This window comes from Neolamprologus brichardi, chromosome 18, assembly GCF_056152115.1.
Source record: "Neolamprologus brichardi isolate AB-2024 chromosome 18, ASM5615211v1, whole genome shotgun sequence".
Taxonomy (NCBI): domain Eukaryota; kingdom Metazoa; phylum Chordata; class Actinopteri; order Cichliformes; family Cichlidae; genus Neolamprologus; species Neolamprologus brichardi.
The window spans coordinates 3,371,478-3,385,618 of record NC_142121.1 but is presented as its reverse complement, the minus strand read 5'-3'; the positions used below and the strand labels follow the sequence as shown (position 1 = coordinate 3,385,618).

The 14,141-nt window shown below is 40.4% G+C and overlaps 1 protein-coding gene and 1 pseudogene across 1 annotated transcript; one reads left to right on the top strand and one right to left on the bottom strand.

Moving 5' to 3' along the window:
• Positions 1–1,711: 1,711 nt before the first annotated feature.
• Positions 1,712–4,281, bottom strand: LOC148097322 (uncharacterized). Its single transcript, XM_087832400.1, has 6 exons — positions 4,074–4,281; positions 2,536–2,710; positions 2,310–2,373; positions 2,172–2,234; positions 2,028–2,087; positions 1,712–1,945 (listed from the first exon to the last, which is right to left on the bottom strand). The coding sequence occupies exons 1-6, from the start codon at positions 4,279–4,281 to the stop codon at positions 1,712–1,714; spliced, it is 804 nt and encodes a 267-aa protein (XP_087688526.1).
• A 6,426-nt stretch (positions 4,282–10,707) lies between these two features.
• On the top strand, positions 10,708–11,820 carry LOC148097321 (uncharacterized; annotated as a pseudogene).
• Positions 11,821–14,141: the final 2,321 nt, after the last annotated feature.

Sequence of the window (14,141 nt, the reverse complement as noted above, 5' to 3'; positions counted from 1 at the left end):
ATCTTACCATCCGACCATACATACATTACACAAAACATCACATGGGGAAGACAGGTCAGAGAGGTCTAACAATGGAAAATGCACCACATGAGGAAAGATAAGGAGAAAAAAATAACTCCCCCCAGACTGAGCTCCAACAGGGAGATCAGGGCCCTGTTTCAGAAAGCCGGTTTAGTGCAAACTCTGAGTAAGTATACCCTGAGTTAACAAAAACTCTGGGTTTTCGGTTTCACAAAGCGAGTTTAGATTAATTCTGAGTGAGTTACTATGACGACACACTCCGTGAAGCTAACCTGCCCCCTAGCAGGTTTACTTCATCTAACCCTGACTTTCTCCGCCTCTTTGTCGGAAACCTGACTGTAGGAAGTGTCAGACATGGCGTGCCCCTTCCTTGAAGAGCCAGTAGATGTTGAAGCCCAAATTCTCCCCAGAGCTCTCCGCCGGGAGAGTGATTAGAGCACGTTTGGACATTTTATCATTTCCTGATGATTTTCTGTGTGAACGTTACCGTTTTTCAGCACAATCTATAATTTATTTGAACAACATCCTCAGGCCTAATATTGCTCATGTGACACATCGAGGACATTCTCTCAGTTCTGTACATATTATTTGTATTGCACTTCGGTTTTTTTGCAAACGGGAGCTTTCTGTATAATATTGGTGACGCTGAGCACGTTTCCAAGGCTACCGTCTGTCGGGCAGTCAGGAATGTTACAGTTGCACTGAAACGTCTCCTGTACTCGTTTGTGGTGTTCCCCGGTCATAGACCCACAAGATTTATCAAAGAGGGATTCCACAAAATTGCAGGTATCAGGATGAACAAAACTTAATTCATGATGTGGTGATACTTGAACTACTACTTAAATTTTACATTTATTTTCAGGGTTCCCAGGCGTGATTGGCTGTATAGATGGCACTCACATTCCAATCATTGCTCCTTCAGTAAATGAAGGAGACTATGTGAACAGGAAGTCTTTCCACAGCATTAATGTACAGGTACATAGTTCCCTGTAGCATTTCAGACTAACAAATTATTTCATTATAGTAATGGATGCTAATTTGTGTTCTCTGCACTGTGAAGATCATATGTGATGCTGCCAACATTATCACAAATGTGGAAGCCAAGTGGCCAGGCTCTGTTCGTGACTCACGAATTTTTCGTGAATGTGCACTGAGCACAAAATTTGGACATGGTGAGTTGAAAATACTTTAAAATATATAAAGACCAATTGCTACAGGGACATTTGAACTGAAGTGTATCCTTCTGTCTTAGGAGAGTTCACTGGCTACTTGCTTGGTGATAGGGGGTATCCATGTTTACCCTATTTGCTTACCCCTTACCCTGACCCTGAACCGGGCCCACAGCAGCGATATAATCTGGCTCATTGCAGGACAAGAGCCAGAGTTGAAATGACTATCAGAATGCTTAAGGCCCGGTTCCAGTGCCTTCAAAGACTCAGGGTCACCCCAGAAAGGGCATGTGACATTATTGTGGCATGTGTGATTCTTCACAACATTGCCACAATTAGAGGAGAACACTGTCCTTCTGAACCAAACATCAGCAGTGATCCAAACCATGAACATCCTGACCCTCCCGCGGACATACAAGATGGAAGAGCAGTCAGAGACACCATATGTCACAATCATTTCCTTTGACCCATCACCTCAACATGTTGAAAGAAGAATAAACAGATTTTTTGTTCAACTGGCTTTATTGGTCGCCTGTATTTCCTGTACACAAAGTATTAATAAGTATATTATTATGTTGTTCAAACACTGAAATAATTCGTCCATCTCTGACCACTTCACCCACCCTTAACTGATGTTCCAGCAGTAAAATCTCAATCTTGGTCTTTTGGATCTGCTGCTTGAAGTGTTCCGTTTCCAAGTCGCATTTTTTTATTTTCTTGATCAAATAGGTCTTGTACAGCTGCTTTACAGGGAGCTATTGAAACACAGAAAATAGCATTGACATTCATAGTACATGCCTACTTAGGTTGGTTGTAAATCAGTGCTGAACATCTTACTGAGGGAAGGTTTGTTGGAGAAGTGGCTGGACCCTCTTCCTCTTCATTTCCATCATCACTCTGTTAGAGACATAGAAAGTCCATGGTTTTATTATAGTACCACATTTTATTCAATTGTTATATTTTCCATTGTAAGATGTAAACCTCATGAAGTGTCTCTGTTGCTTCCTCCTCTGTAACAGCTGTCAATGTTTCTTCATTATTTTCCTGTAGTAAAGAAATGAACAACATTGCTGTTCTACTGTAAACTCATATAATCTGTGGAGTATTAAGAGTACTCACAACTGCATGTTGGTCTGGCTCAATAGGAGGCTGCACCAGATGCAGTACACCATCACCATCAACTGATAGAATATGAGGTTTATACAGGTCACTTATAACTTACAAGGGACCAAATGGCAATTAACAAACATATACCAATCACCTTACACTTCATTGTCATTATGCTCTGCAAAGGTGACTGTGAAGAAAGGATGTATGCACATCATGTATTATTTTGAATTTATCTCTTATGTAGGCACTTGTGTCTTGCGGGGTTATTGACTCAGAGGATGTCCCCGCAGAGATGCCTTCAGGCACAGGGCGCCCACTGTTTTGGCTGAGGGCCAACTGCTCAGCCTCTGTGAGTGGTGGTGGTGGAGGACCCCCACCTGTTTTTTGGGCCTCTGCCTTTTTTCTGTTGGCTATAACGGGTCACATTTGAGCATACAGAGTAAGCAAATATGTACTTGTAATGTGCTCAGATAATTTCAATAAGTGCTTACAGAAAGAAAATTAATGTAGCCTCTAACTGCAATTGATTTACATAGGACAAACAGACCAAGCACTATGGCTCATAATACAATTACACCTTACCTGGTAAGGTGTAATTGTAAGGGTAATCTCTTTACCACACAGATGCACAGCTAATTCAAAATAGCCTATGTAGGGTATGGCTAGCCCATTAGCAGCACTTAACTTCAACCAGTTGCACGACCAAAGTCTATCCAGGCCGCATGACTCTAAATGCTCTCTGAAAGAGCTCTCAGTTATTGTGGACACCATGGACCCGGTGTCCACCAAACAAGGCACCCATACTCCACCCATTAATACCTTCATGTTGGGGCATACGGATACCAAACTTTCAGGGTTAGATACTACAGCCTCTGAGCTTAAGGAGGCCCCACCTGAACCTTGACTCGATGCTTCAGGGGGGTAGAAGCTTCCCTGATTGGAGGAACAAGCAGTATCATTCGAGCTGGATTGTGCTACAGTACCAGCTGGCTGTGCATGTTTTATTGTGGGCTCACCAGTGCATTCCCCAGCAGAATGCCCAACCTTCTGGCACTGTCTGCAAATTGCTGCCCTGTTACGTGAAGCTTTATAGGTTTTGGGAACGCTGTTCAAGGCCACAAGACTCCTTGTGAGCTGATTTAACTGCTTTTGCTGATCTTTGAGAATCTCTTTTAATTCATGTAATTCAGGGTGATAGGGTGCAGTAACTGGCTGGTTACTGCTAAGAGGGACCTCCTGAACAGTGTGCTGAAACCCAGCTACCGAGGGGACCGTGTAGCCTCTACCCCTTCCACCCCCTTGAATACCTTCATACTCCCATAAAATAGCCTCACAACGAACATCCATCAAGGTGGCTGCAGACATACTGTTTTAATTCTCTGCATAAGAAACAAGCACATTTTCAACAAACTGGTCTCTAAGCAACACATCTTTGTTAAGGAGAACATGAGGTGACTGTTTCACAACTCTATCCATGAGGCACATAAGAGCATGCAAAAACTCTTGCAATGTTTCTCACTCCTGCTGTCGTCTTGAAAAGAACTCTTCCTGCAGAGAGACATGACTTAGTACATCCATACAGTTCCTGTAAAATAGTCAAAATCTTTTCGGGATCGTCTTTCTCCTCTGGAAGCCGATTTTTAATCTCTTCTCTGGGCTAGCCTTCTAGATGATCATAGATGAAAAGGGCTTGGTCGGCTGGTGAAAGATGTCGTACCCTCAAACAGACCTGCACCTCGTCCACCCATTCGGCAATACCTATACAAGTCTTACCGTTGAACCATGGGCACTTCCTCTCCCGAGGAATATAAATCAGTCTCTCAGTTGTGGGAGCTGAAACAGCAGAATGCCCATTGGTGGATGAACCTGTAGCAGCAGCACTGGTGCCAGGTTGCTCCGACGCTCGCTCTTGCCGCATCCGCAGATTTTCTGCTTGCAGCTGAGCTACCAAGTCTCGTAGCTGTGTGAGCTCTTCCTCCATAATAAACCAGAGTATTTAAATATCACTTTATAAAAACCAGAAGTCCGTCCCGACGCTGCTGCTGTCTTGCCGCTGCACTACAATAACTAGACAAACCGAACAGATTTAACCCCCCAAAATCGAAACAAAACAAAAAACATGCAACAAATCTCTGCCTGAAAATATCCTGTCGACACCATGCCTGATTGTGGTGTCGCGATGAGGAATAACCGGGGACGGTAACTAAGATATTGACAGGGGGAGGGAGTTAGGAAAGATTTCTCTTGCCAAAGTAAGCATTACACTGGCTACCAAAGCCCACAGACTCATTAACGGCAGAGGTGAGACAGATGAATTTTACAAATCAAAGCTTATTAAGAACTACTAAAAACATAGAATTATAAAATCAAAAAGGCACCTAAGGTAGCAGGGTTGAGACGGCAAAATAGATAATTAAAACACTTTATTAACCAAACGACCAGACTCCCTACCACGATGCTACCCTAAAAACAATCACAACATGTTAAAAGAATAACTAAACAAAATGGTGGAGACCGGCCACTTGAGGAGGCAACCTACAGGGAGGAGTGCCCAAGGGTGCCACCAATTACTCACCCGTGTGATTTCACTGCAGACCTCACTCACACTAAACGGTGCAATCTACCTATGCCCGGTGTGTACACTCGCATGCATCGGGGAGGGGATTCCACCTCACGTGCCTCGCCCCTCAACAAGCGGCCGTACCTCCACTAACACAATAAAAGAAAGCATAAAACGTTAGACAAATTAGTAAAAGCTCTACATAAAACAAATACACCCCAAATTACTGTTCATTATAAAAGCATCGCATAACAACAAGACAGCAGCAGTATAGTGCAAACCTGCAACAAAGAAGGGAAACAGTTGTCAAAGTCCACCCTACTATATGCCACGTTATGATGAACATAAGAGTCCCACTTACCACTAGTGATGTGTCCTGTGTGTCGAAGCGCCGAATCGCGTGTCGGGTAATCTTGGGGGCGTGTCTGTGAAGCAGGTATCGAGGCTTGCTTTGATTACGTATGCAGTGACGTTCGAGGCCTCGCGGGCAGTCCGCACCACGTGACTGATTCAGGGACTGATTCACCGGTTCGTGCCAGATTCGAAATAAAATGGGCAGAAAAACACAGCTGATTTCCCATCACACTGTGTTGTGGAATTGGATCATGTACGTGTTACATAGTTACTTGAGCATTTCTTCTTCGATGGAACCAGGAAGGAAGAGATTTTTTATTTTATTTTATCTCTCCTAATAAAGTATGCACACAGTAATAAATATCACAAATGATAAGCACCATAATATAAATAAACAACACTACAGATCCTATAATCTGATTTCTGTCTTTTAGTTTATTAAAAAGTGAAGTGCCAAATACTAGTTTGTGTCATTATCCAGATGTACATAAGCATGATTACACAGGTACTAGCGGGTTTTGATTATCGATTAAAATCGATTCTAGCTTGGATAACGTGATATCGATTCATTAAAATCCTGAATCGATTTTTAATATAAATATTACTACATTTCAACCACCACCAAACAGCTAAAACAGTAAATGAGAGTAGGTACACCGATTCTGCACAAAGACGTAAACACAAAGCGCTGACGCATCAGAATCAGTGAGATGTCGCCTTTCTCACCAGACAGCACGGACACGGTCGGGGCTGAAAGCCGACAGCTCACTGATTCTAATCTAAGGCATCTGATGTGATGCTTACACATTAGATAAAGTCTCGAAAGTGTCAGCTTTCTTTTTATAGTTATAAAAATATGCAAATGTACTGATCTATGATCTGAATTATACTATTGACTGACTGTCTGAGGCTAACAGTTACACAATCATACCAAAACTCTGTCCTGATAGTTTCCACTTTCTCTTTTGTATCACACATACTGAGACAATATTCGGGATAAATAACCAAGAAAACAATTTATTCAGTTTAGAGGTTTACACATCATTATAATCACAGAGCCCGCTTCACTTGAATTGTCCACTTGATGGCGCAGTAGAGCAAATGAATCATCACAATGCTTCGAGCCATGAGTCGACCAATTGGGTGGAAAGCTTCAGTTCATCATGAGGCTTCATCTCACCATCACTACTTACCACTCTAAAGGGCAATACTAAACTCAGTAGCTTTCCTTGAGAGATCTGCAGTGCTTAGCTGCCTAATGCTCTCAGCCACCTTGGATGGACAAGACTGCCAAATGCCTCCTTCTGATAGTGAAGCGCAGCTGTTCCTTATAAGCCTGCTAATCATCAACTGGGAAGGTGTGGATGTTAGTGGTGCGTTTGTGGACATCATGTAAAATCCTACCCCAGAATCTACTTCACTACATCAAGTTTAAACGAGCCATCCAGGAACACTCCGAGGTTTCTTACAGTAGGCGAGAGATGGCTAGCGAGAGGGCCAAGGGCATCAGCTAACTGGTCTAGTGGAGTGTGACTATAAAATACTATGGTTTCGGTCTTGTTCTCGTTCAATGTAAGAAAATTATGTGATAACCAAATTTTAACTTCATGCAAACAGTTGAACAGAGGTTGCAAAGAAGCAGTCACATCGGATTTCAAAGGTGAATAAATCTGGATATCATCAGCATAACAGTGAAAGGAGATGTTGTATTTTCTAAAAATTAATCCTAACTTTAACATGTACAAAGAGAAGAGAGCAGGACCAAGCACAGACCCTTGAGGCACACCACACTAAATAGGGGCAGAGGCCGAGGAGTGTTGCCCCATAGCAACAGATAACGACCTCTCTGAGAGGTAGGATTTAAACCAAGTTAAAACCGTACCTTTGAGACCAACAACATGTTCCAATCTTGATAGAAGAATGTTGTGGTTAACCATGTCAAAAGCAGCAGTCAAGTCAAGTAAAACTATAACCACGGAATAGCCAGAGTCAACGGTTAAAAGAAGATCATTAAAAACTCTAAGTAAGGCTGTCTCTGTGCTGGGGCGAGGTTTCAAACCAGACTGAAACTTTTCATTAATACCATTTGCATCTAAAAATGCCTGAAGTTGTTTTCCAATATTTTGGAAATAAAAGGGAGTTTGGAGATCGGCCTGTAGTTAGTGAGACCATTAGGGTCAAGATTTTTCTTTTTCATAATAGGTTGCACAACAGCATGCTTAAAGACAGACGGTACACAACCTGATGACAATGATGCATTCAGCAGGGATAAGACACAAGGACCAATAACATGTAAAACGTCCTTAGAGAAACGAGAAGGAAGAATATCGTGCGGGGAACCAGAGATTTTGAGATGATCAATTATATCTTTTAAAGCAGAATTAGACACTGGCTCAAACTGTTGGAAGACAGTCAAGCAGGCTGGAACTGGATGTTTAATCCCTTTGACTTTTTGTCTTTAACTTTATCAATAAAACAGCTGCAGCTTCCACTGACAAAGAGTGAACATGTAGGATGATGTGTGTGATGTCACTGGGTGGTGCTGAGGGCAGCTCCTAAAATCACAAAGAGAACAGAATCATCACAAACTGTGAAAGTTTATCCATCAAACCTGAAGTAAAGCTGACTCTTCTCTGTCCTCACACACTTCAGGATCTGAAGTTCTACAGTTCTGCTGACAGCTGATAGATGAGCTGTTTGTTAAAAAAGACAAAGTCTTATATACTAACACATTATCCAGTATAATATTTACCTTTGAGTCATTGGTGCTTTGAGACCAACAACATGTTCCAATCTTGGAACCAATGACTCAAAGGTAAATATTTCAAACAAATTCAGTAGAGAAAAATCTATAAATAAATAAACAGTCTGTGCTAAAAACTTCTTCAATGGAAAAATTAAATATAAATTCTGACTTCAGCTGCCAAATGTCTGTAATATGTTCCAGTGCATCAATGTTGGGCTTTGTTATTTTAATGGTGTTTCTTGTATTTTGTGGACATCAGCTGTGTCAGTAACAAACACATCAGAAACTGGAGCTGATGTTACAGTCTGTGAGTGAAGAACACTGTGAGAACATTTTCGAGTCATTCCATGAAAATGGCACAATTTGAGTCCCTCTCACCTTTTATGGTGTATTTCATCTATTTGGTCACCAAACTTTCAATTTAAACAGCTTTACATATGTATTAAAATGTACCCTTTAATACAGTGTAAAAAAATTAAATAATTTTTTATCTTTTTATGGGAAATAATACAGTTTTTTCATTTGACACCACCTATTTTGTCATGTCCCTCATGGCCTTGATGAAAGTTTACTTTGAAAATACCAAATAAAACTTTTTAAAAAGTCAATAAATTTTAATATAACCTAAACATCTATTTGTGCTCTTTTGTTGTTAATATTTGTTTTTTTCAAATTTAATTGTTAATTATTCATTAAAATCACAATTATTTCTGTACCTGAGTAACCCCTCAACCCCGTTACACAAATGATCCCACCCCCATAAATACAATGGTGTGATCCAGAATTCCATATACATCAGGAAGTGACATCACTGAAGTCTTTTGGACAACAGGACCACAGAGACAGGCAAGTTGCTCCCATCTTTTCCTTTATTTTAGTCATTTATCTTGTGATATTGTGGTCGTCAACCTCAATGACTCAACACCGTAACATGAAAAAAAGATAGAAAACTATTACTTATGAAAACGTTTTTTGTTAGTTCATGAATATATGGTGATTTTGAATTTCATGCATGCCATGTGCTCTCTGTCTGGTATTCACTACATTAAGCAGCGGCCAGTTTGTGCAAAAATCTCAACCCCGTCACACTCAACCCTGTTATGTTTTTGATTGTAACGGGGTTGTGAGATTGTGATGGGGTTGAGATTTTAATACTTTGGTTGTTAAGTTATCCATTTATTTAAATTAATTATGATTATATTCAATCACCATTCTTATACTGTATGCATGCTGAATGTGATCTATGTTCCATGTTAAGGATGCAAGTAAGATGGCACCAACAACAGCAGCAGAAAGGCAAAGGAAGTATTGGGAACGCCTTAAAGCTGATCCTGAAAGAAGGGAGAGATACCTGCAGAGTGAGCGTGAGAGATGGAGAAAGAATGTAGAGGCAGGGAAGAAGAAAGAAGTTAATGAACTGAGTAAAAGAGAACAGCGTAAGAAAAGAAAAATGTGGAGAGCAGCTTACCATAGGAGCAACGAGAGGAAAGAAGTGCTCAAGAACATTAGCACTCCTCCACAGAGTCCTGATCAGGAAGATCACCCAGAGCAGCCTTCACAGCCAAGATCTTCAAGGTTAGGGCAATGGGTAGTTAACAGTGTTATAGTGAAAATGTCATTTTATGTCACTTTCACAGTGTCATTTTAGAAACAGGGAGGGCAGGAGGAAAAAGGCATAATTTTCCACACCCAAATCAACTTTTATTGCTTTATTTTATAGGCAACGTCTGGTGGCTCGGAAAAAGTACAGAACAGAAAAAAATAAACTCAAGAGGCAAATAGCGGAACTCCAGGAAAAACTTGAAAAAGAAAGAAAAAGCAAAGAAAGATACAAAAAAAGGTGCCAACGTTCAAAGAAATTTTCGGATTCCCCACAGTCGAAAATAACATGACTCACTTCAAATTGCTTTGTTAACCCCCAAATAAAAAAAACCTTACTTTTCCATGAATCACTCATTGAAGATATTAGGAATAAATACAAAAAAGCCACCAAGGACAGAGAAAGGCAACTGATTGCCAAAGTTGCGACAGGGAGAATTATAAAAAAATACAGGTTGCAAAAGTTTGCAAGTGACTCCCTCGGATTTTCAAACAAGAATTTTAGACATCATGACAGTCTTCATTTTGAAAGAAAGATGACCAGCAGGTTCACTGAAGCCTTCAAAAAAAGAATCAAGGCGTTCTATCTCAGGGATGACGTGAGTAGAATGACCACAGGAACCAAACAAACACTCACAAAGGACAAATTAAAAATGCAGAAGAGGTTCCTAATGGACACGATAGAAAATATCCACAGAAGGTTTTTGGCAGAAAACCCAGACCAGATGATATCCTATTCCCTTTTCTGTCATCTTCGCCCCTTTTGGGTTGTGAATCCAACACTCTCTGAACGTGACACATGCATGTGTAAGTTGCATGAAAATCTCAACTTTCTGGCAGTGAAGCTCCATCAGTTGAAACTCATTGAGACTGCCAACATTGAAGAGTTGATAGAGAAGGTTTGCTGCAACTCATCCAGCAAGAGTTGTATGTATGGAGAGTGTGTCCATTGCAAGAACAAAACTGTCCACATCACAAGTGCATACAACAGCACCGCAACCACATCATTTACCCAGTGGGTGATAGAGGAAAAGGAGATAGACAAAAAGGGAGAAAAGGCAACTGTCAAGGTGACAGTCAAGAAATCTGTGGAGGGCACACAAGAGGACCTCATTGAGCTCTTCCAGAGCTTTGTAAAGAAATTTAAAATGCATCACTTTAATATCAAGCAGCAGTATGCCTTCTGCCGTGAGCTGAAGAACAACATGTCAGGGGACGAGGCTTTGATACATGTTGACTTCTCAGAAAACTACAGTTGTAAATACAGTTCTCAAGTTCAGGCGGTCCACTTTGGGGCTTCACATCAGTAGGCCACCCTTCATACTGGTGTGTTGTATGTTGGTGGACTCTCAGAGCCTGTGAGCTTTAGCACCATCTCTCCCAGTAGACATAAAGGCCCTCCAGCAATATGGCAGCACCTAAATCCTGTGCTAGATTACCTTCAAGGCCAACATCCACAAGTGTCTGTGCTGCACTTTTTAAGCGACGGACCCTGTACACAATACAAACAACGAGGAAACTTCTACCTTTTCACTACAGAACTGGACAGAAGAGGATTCAAGGCTGGTTCTTGGAATTTTTTTGAGGCTAGTCATGGAAAAGGAGCACCAGATGGTGTTGGGGGAGCCTTAAAAAGAGCAGCTGACATGATGGTAGCAAAGGGGCATGATATCCCAGATGCAGAAGAGTTATTCAGGGCCTTATCTGAAACAAACACAAGTGTGAAACTGTTCTTTGTGAAAAGTGAAGATGTTGAGGAAGCTATGGAGAAAATGCCGAAGCAGATACCAGCTGTTCCTGGAACCATGAGAATTCACCAGGTCATTACTGTAGCTCCAGGAGAACTGATGGTTCGTGATGTAAGCTGCATGTGCACAACACGGAAGCAGTTTAACTGCAAGTGTTTCAACACCAAGTGTTTCACTTTTGGCCAGAAGATAGAAACGGCTGTATCACAGACAGGCAGTGGGGGGAATCCAGAAAAAGAAATCCAGTGGGAAAGTCCAGAGCTGATTGGTAAATGGTGTATTCTCAGATATGATGATGATTTATATCCAGGCATCATTCTAAACATACAAACAACACAAGTCCAGGTCAAATGCATGCATCGTGTTGGGTTAAACCGATTCTTCTGGCCGCATAAGGATGATATCCTCTGGTACCTGTTTGATGATGTCCTTGAACTCATTCCACCCCCACGGGCTGTGACAAAGCGCCAAGTGGAAGTCTTGAAAGAGGTGTGGAACCGACTCACAAGATGAATTCATGAAACAACCGGCACATTCATGCATACAGACACACACACCGAAGCAAGCACACACATGCAAAAAAACTCTGACATGGACACAGGCACTGATACAGACAGACACATTGAAATCGTTAACTGATTATTATTGTTATTAGTTCAACCAGTTCATCAAGTTTAATTGTATGTTATCGGAGCAAGGATGAGGTGACTTTTAGCACACCTCATAAGGCTCTCTTATGCCTAACAATGTTTGTTAGTTGTTAATGTGCTGTTGTCGTTGTTTTTACTTGAGATTAATAAAACTTGATTCTACGGCAATTTGTATCTGGTGTCCTTCCTATGGTTACAAAGTGAGATATAATGCTAATGGAAAGCCCTGTACATTGAATTTAAGAGTAAACAACTGTTTATATGTAAAGCTGTATTTGTCTCTTCAACCCTGTTACCATCTTCAACCTTGTTATGCTAGTCTCAACCCTGTCACACCTACATTTTCATATATAATTTTCTTAAAATGTTGAAAAAATAATTTAATGTTTGCTGATTTCTGTCTAAAATATTGAGCGCTATCATATGATCATTGATTTAGATTACAATTCTTAGTTAAACTACATTTTTGATGAAAAATGAAAAGATTGCTTTCACTCATTAGTTACATTTCAGGATTTAAAAGAGTAAAAATGTGTGATTTTATGTCATTTTTCTATGTAAAATTATTGAATTAGTATGGGGGACATCTAATTAATGTAAACATATTGATTTCTTTAGAAATACATTTTATGATAATATTCAGAGAGCCTCCAAAATCTCCATAACAGGGTTGAAGAATTACAGTCACTACATCTTAAAAATATGATCAATAATAAAAGAAAACTAATGCCTGAGATGGGAAAATACATTTTTCTGATAGTTAAATATATTCTTAATGATGTGGGATATACATATAAATAATACATTTTGGTAAAAAATGTGAAAATATCCAAGTCCAATTTTAGCTATTCTCGTGGAATGACTCTTTCAGTCCTCAGTGATTCATCTTCAGTTCAAACTGTTTAATCTGCTGTTAATGATTAATGAGGGATTATTGAAGTTTGGTGTTACTGTCCTTACAGATGTGGAGACAGAAACATGCTGCTGTTTATATTTAATAATCAGTTCTGTACAGGAGCTGAAGGAGAGTCCAGCCTCTTACAGTCTAACACTCATAATAAAAGTACAGTAACGTTAGTCAGAGACTGATCGGTGACTTTTCTGTTTCTCATATAAACGTTTCAGCTGCAGGACTGAACATCCTTCAGTTCAGTTCAGTCAGAGCAGCAGAGCTAATGTCTGAACTACAGCACTGACTTTAATCAGCATTCAGGCTCACAGTGATTTCTTTAGTCAGGGTAAATTCACTCATGTGCACAGATTAGCTAACAAACACGACTTTCATCATCTTAGCTAGCTAATGACGTTAATTACTGATTAGCTTACAAACAAAAATTTAACTTACTGACAAAGTGTGTCGGGAAGTTAAATTTTTAACTTAAAAATTTAACTTCAAAAAATTTAAATTCAAAAAATTTACAAAAGTTAAAGTTTTGCTGTTAAACTGGGTGACGCTGCACCCAGTTAGAGTCAAACTCAGGAGGAAGGAAACCTGCAGCCAGACACCAGGGGGCGATAGAGATGTTTTGACTTCATTTTTTTGGGAAGCTGTCAGGTCGCTCATTTTTTCTACAGTCATTAGTTTGAATGCGATTGGAGTTTAATCACCTGCCTTTCGACTGTTAGGAGGACAGAGCCAGAGGAAGAGGGTTTTAATGGTCACGTTGATGGACAGTTACACATAAGCGCTGTTTTAAACTGTATTTGTTTACAATTCAGTTTGTTGAATTAACCATCAACAGTTACTGTTTGCTGTGTAGCCATGGAAACACTGACAGCTGTCACTGGATTACTTTAATGCTGAAGAAATCTTAAAAATTTAGGCTTCATAGACAAGTTCTGAAGCCTCAGCGCTCCTGTTCCATTACTCACTTGTACAATATCACCTTTTATGATTAAAAACAATTATCATGACGAGCAGCACACATCATTCCTAATGAAATACAAAAATAGTTTTCATACTCAAATGAGTGAACTTCATTTTATAAACTGTGAGCAAATATAAGAGATGCATATGTTGTTGCCAGAGGGCCACTCAGTAAACATCACATCTGGTCACATCTGGCTGTAGAGCTCCACCCACTGTGGGTTCAGGCTCCACTGTAATAGTTCATGTGATAATATTACAGGTTCTCTGAACAGGCAGGTTGTGGAGTGGACAGGAGAGGAGGATGTGACGGGCTG

Excerpts from the sequence above, each read along its gene's own strand:
- LOC148097322 (XM_087832400.1), bottom strand. The coding sequence starts at position 4,281 with ATGGAGGAAGAGCTCACACAGCTACGAGACTTGGTAGCTCAGCTGCAA. Across the intron at positions 2,235-2,309 it reads AGCCAGACCAACATGCAGTT|GAAAATAATGAAGAAACATT; the intron begins GTGAGTACTCTT and ends TCTTTACTACAG. Across the intron at positions 1,946-2,027 it reads CTCCAACAAACCTTCCCTCA|CTCCCTGTAAAGCAGCTGTA; the intron begins GTAAGATGTTCA and ends GTGTTTCAATAG.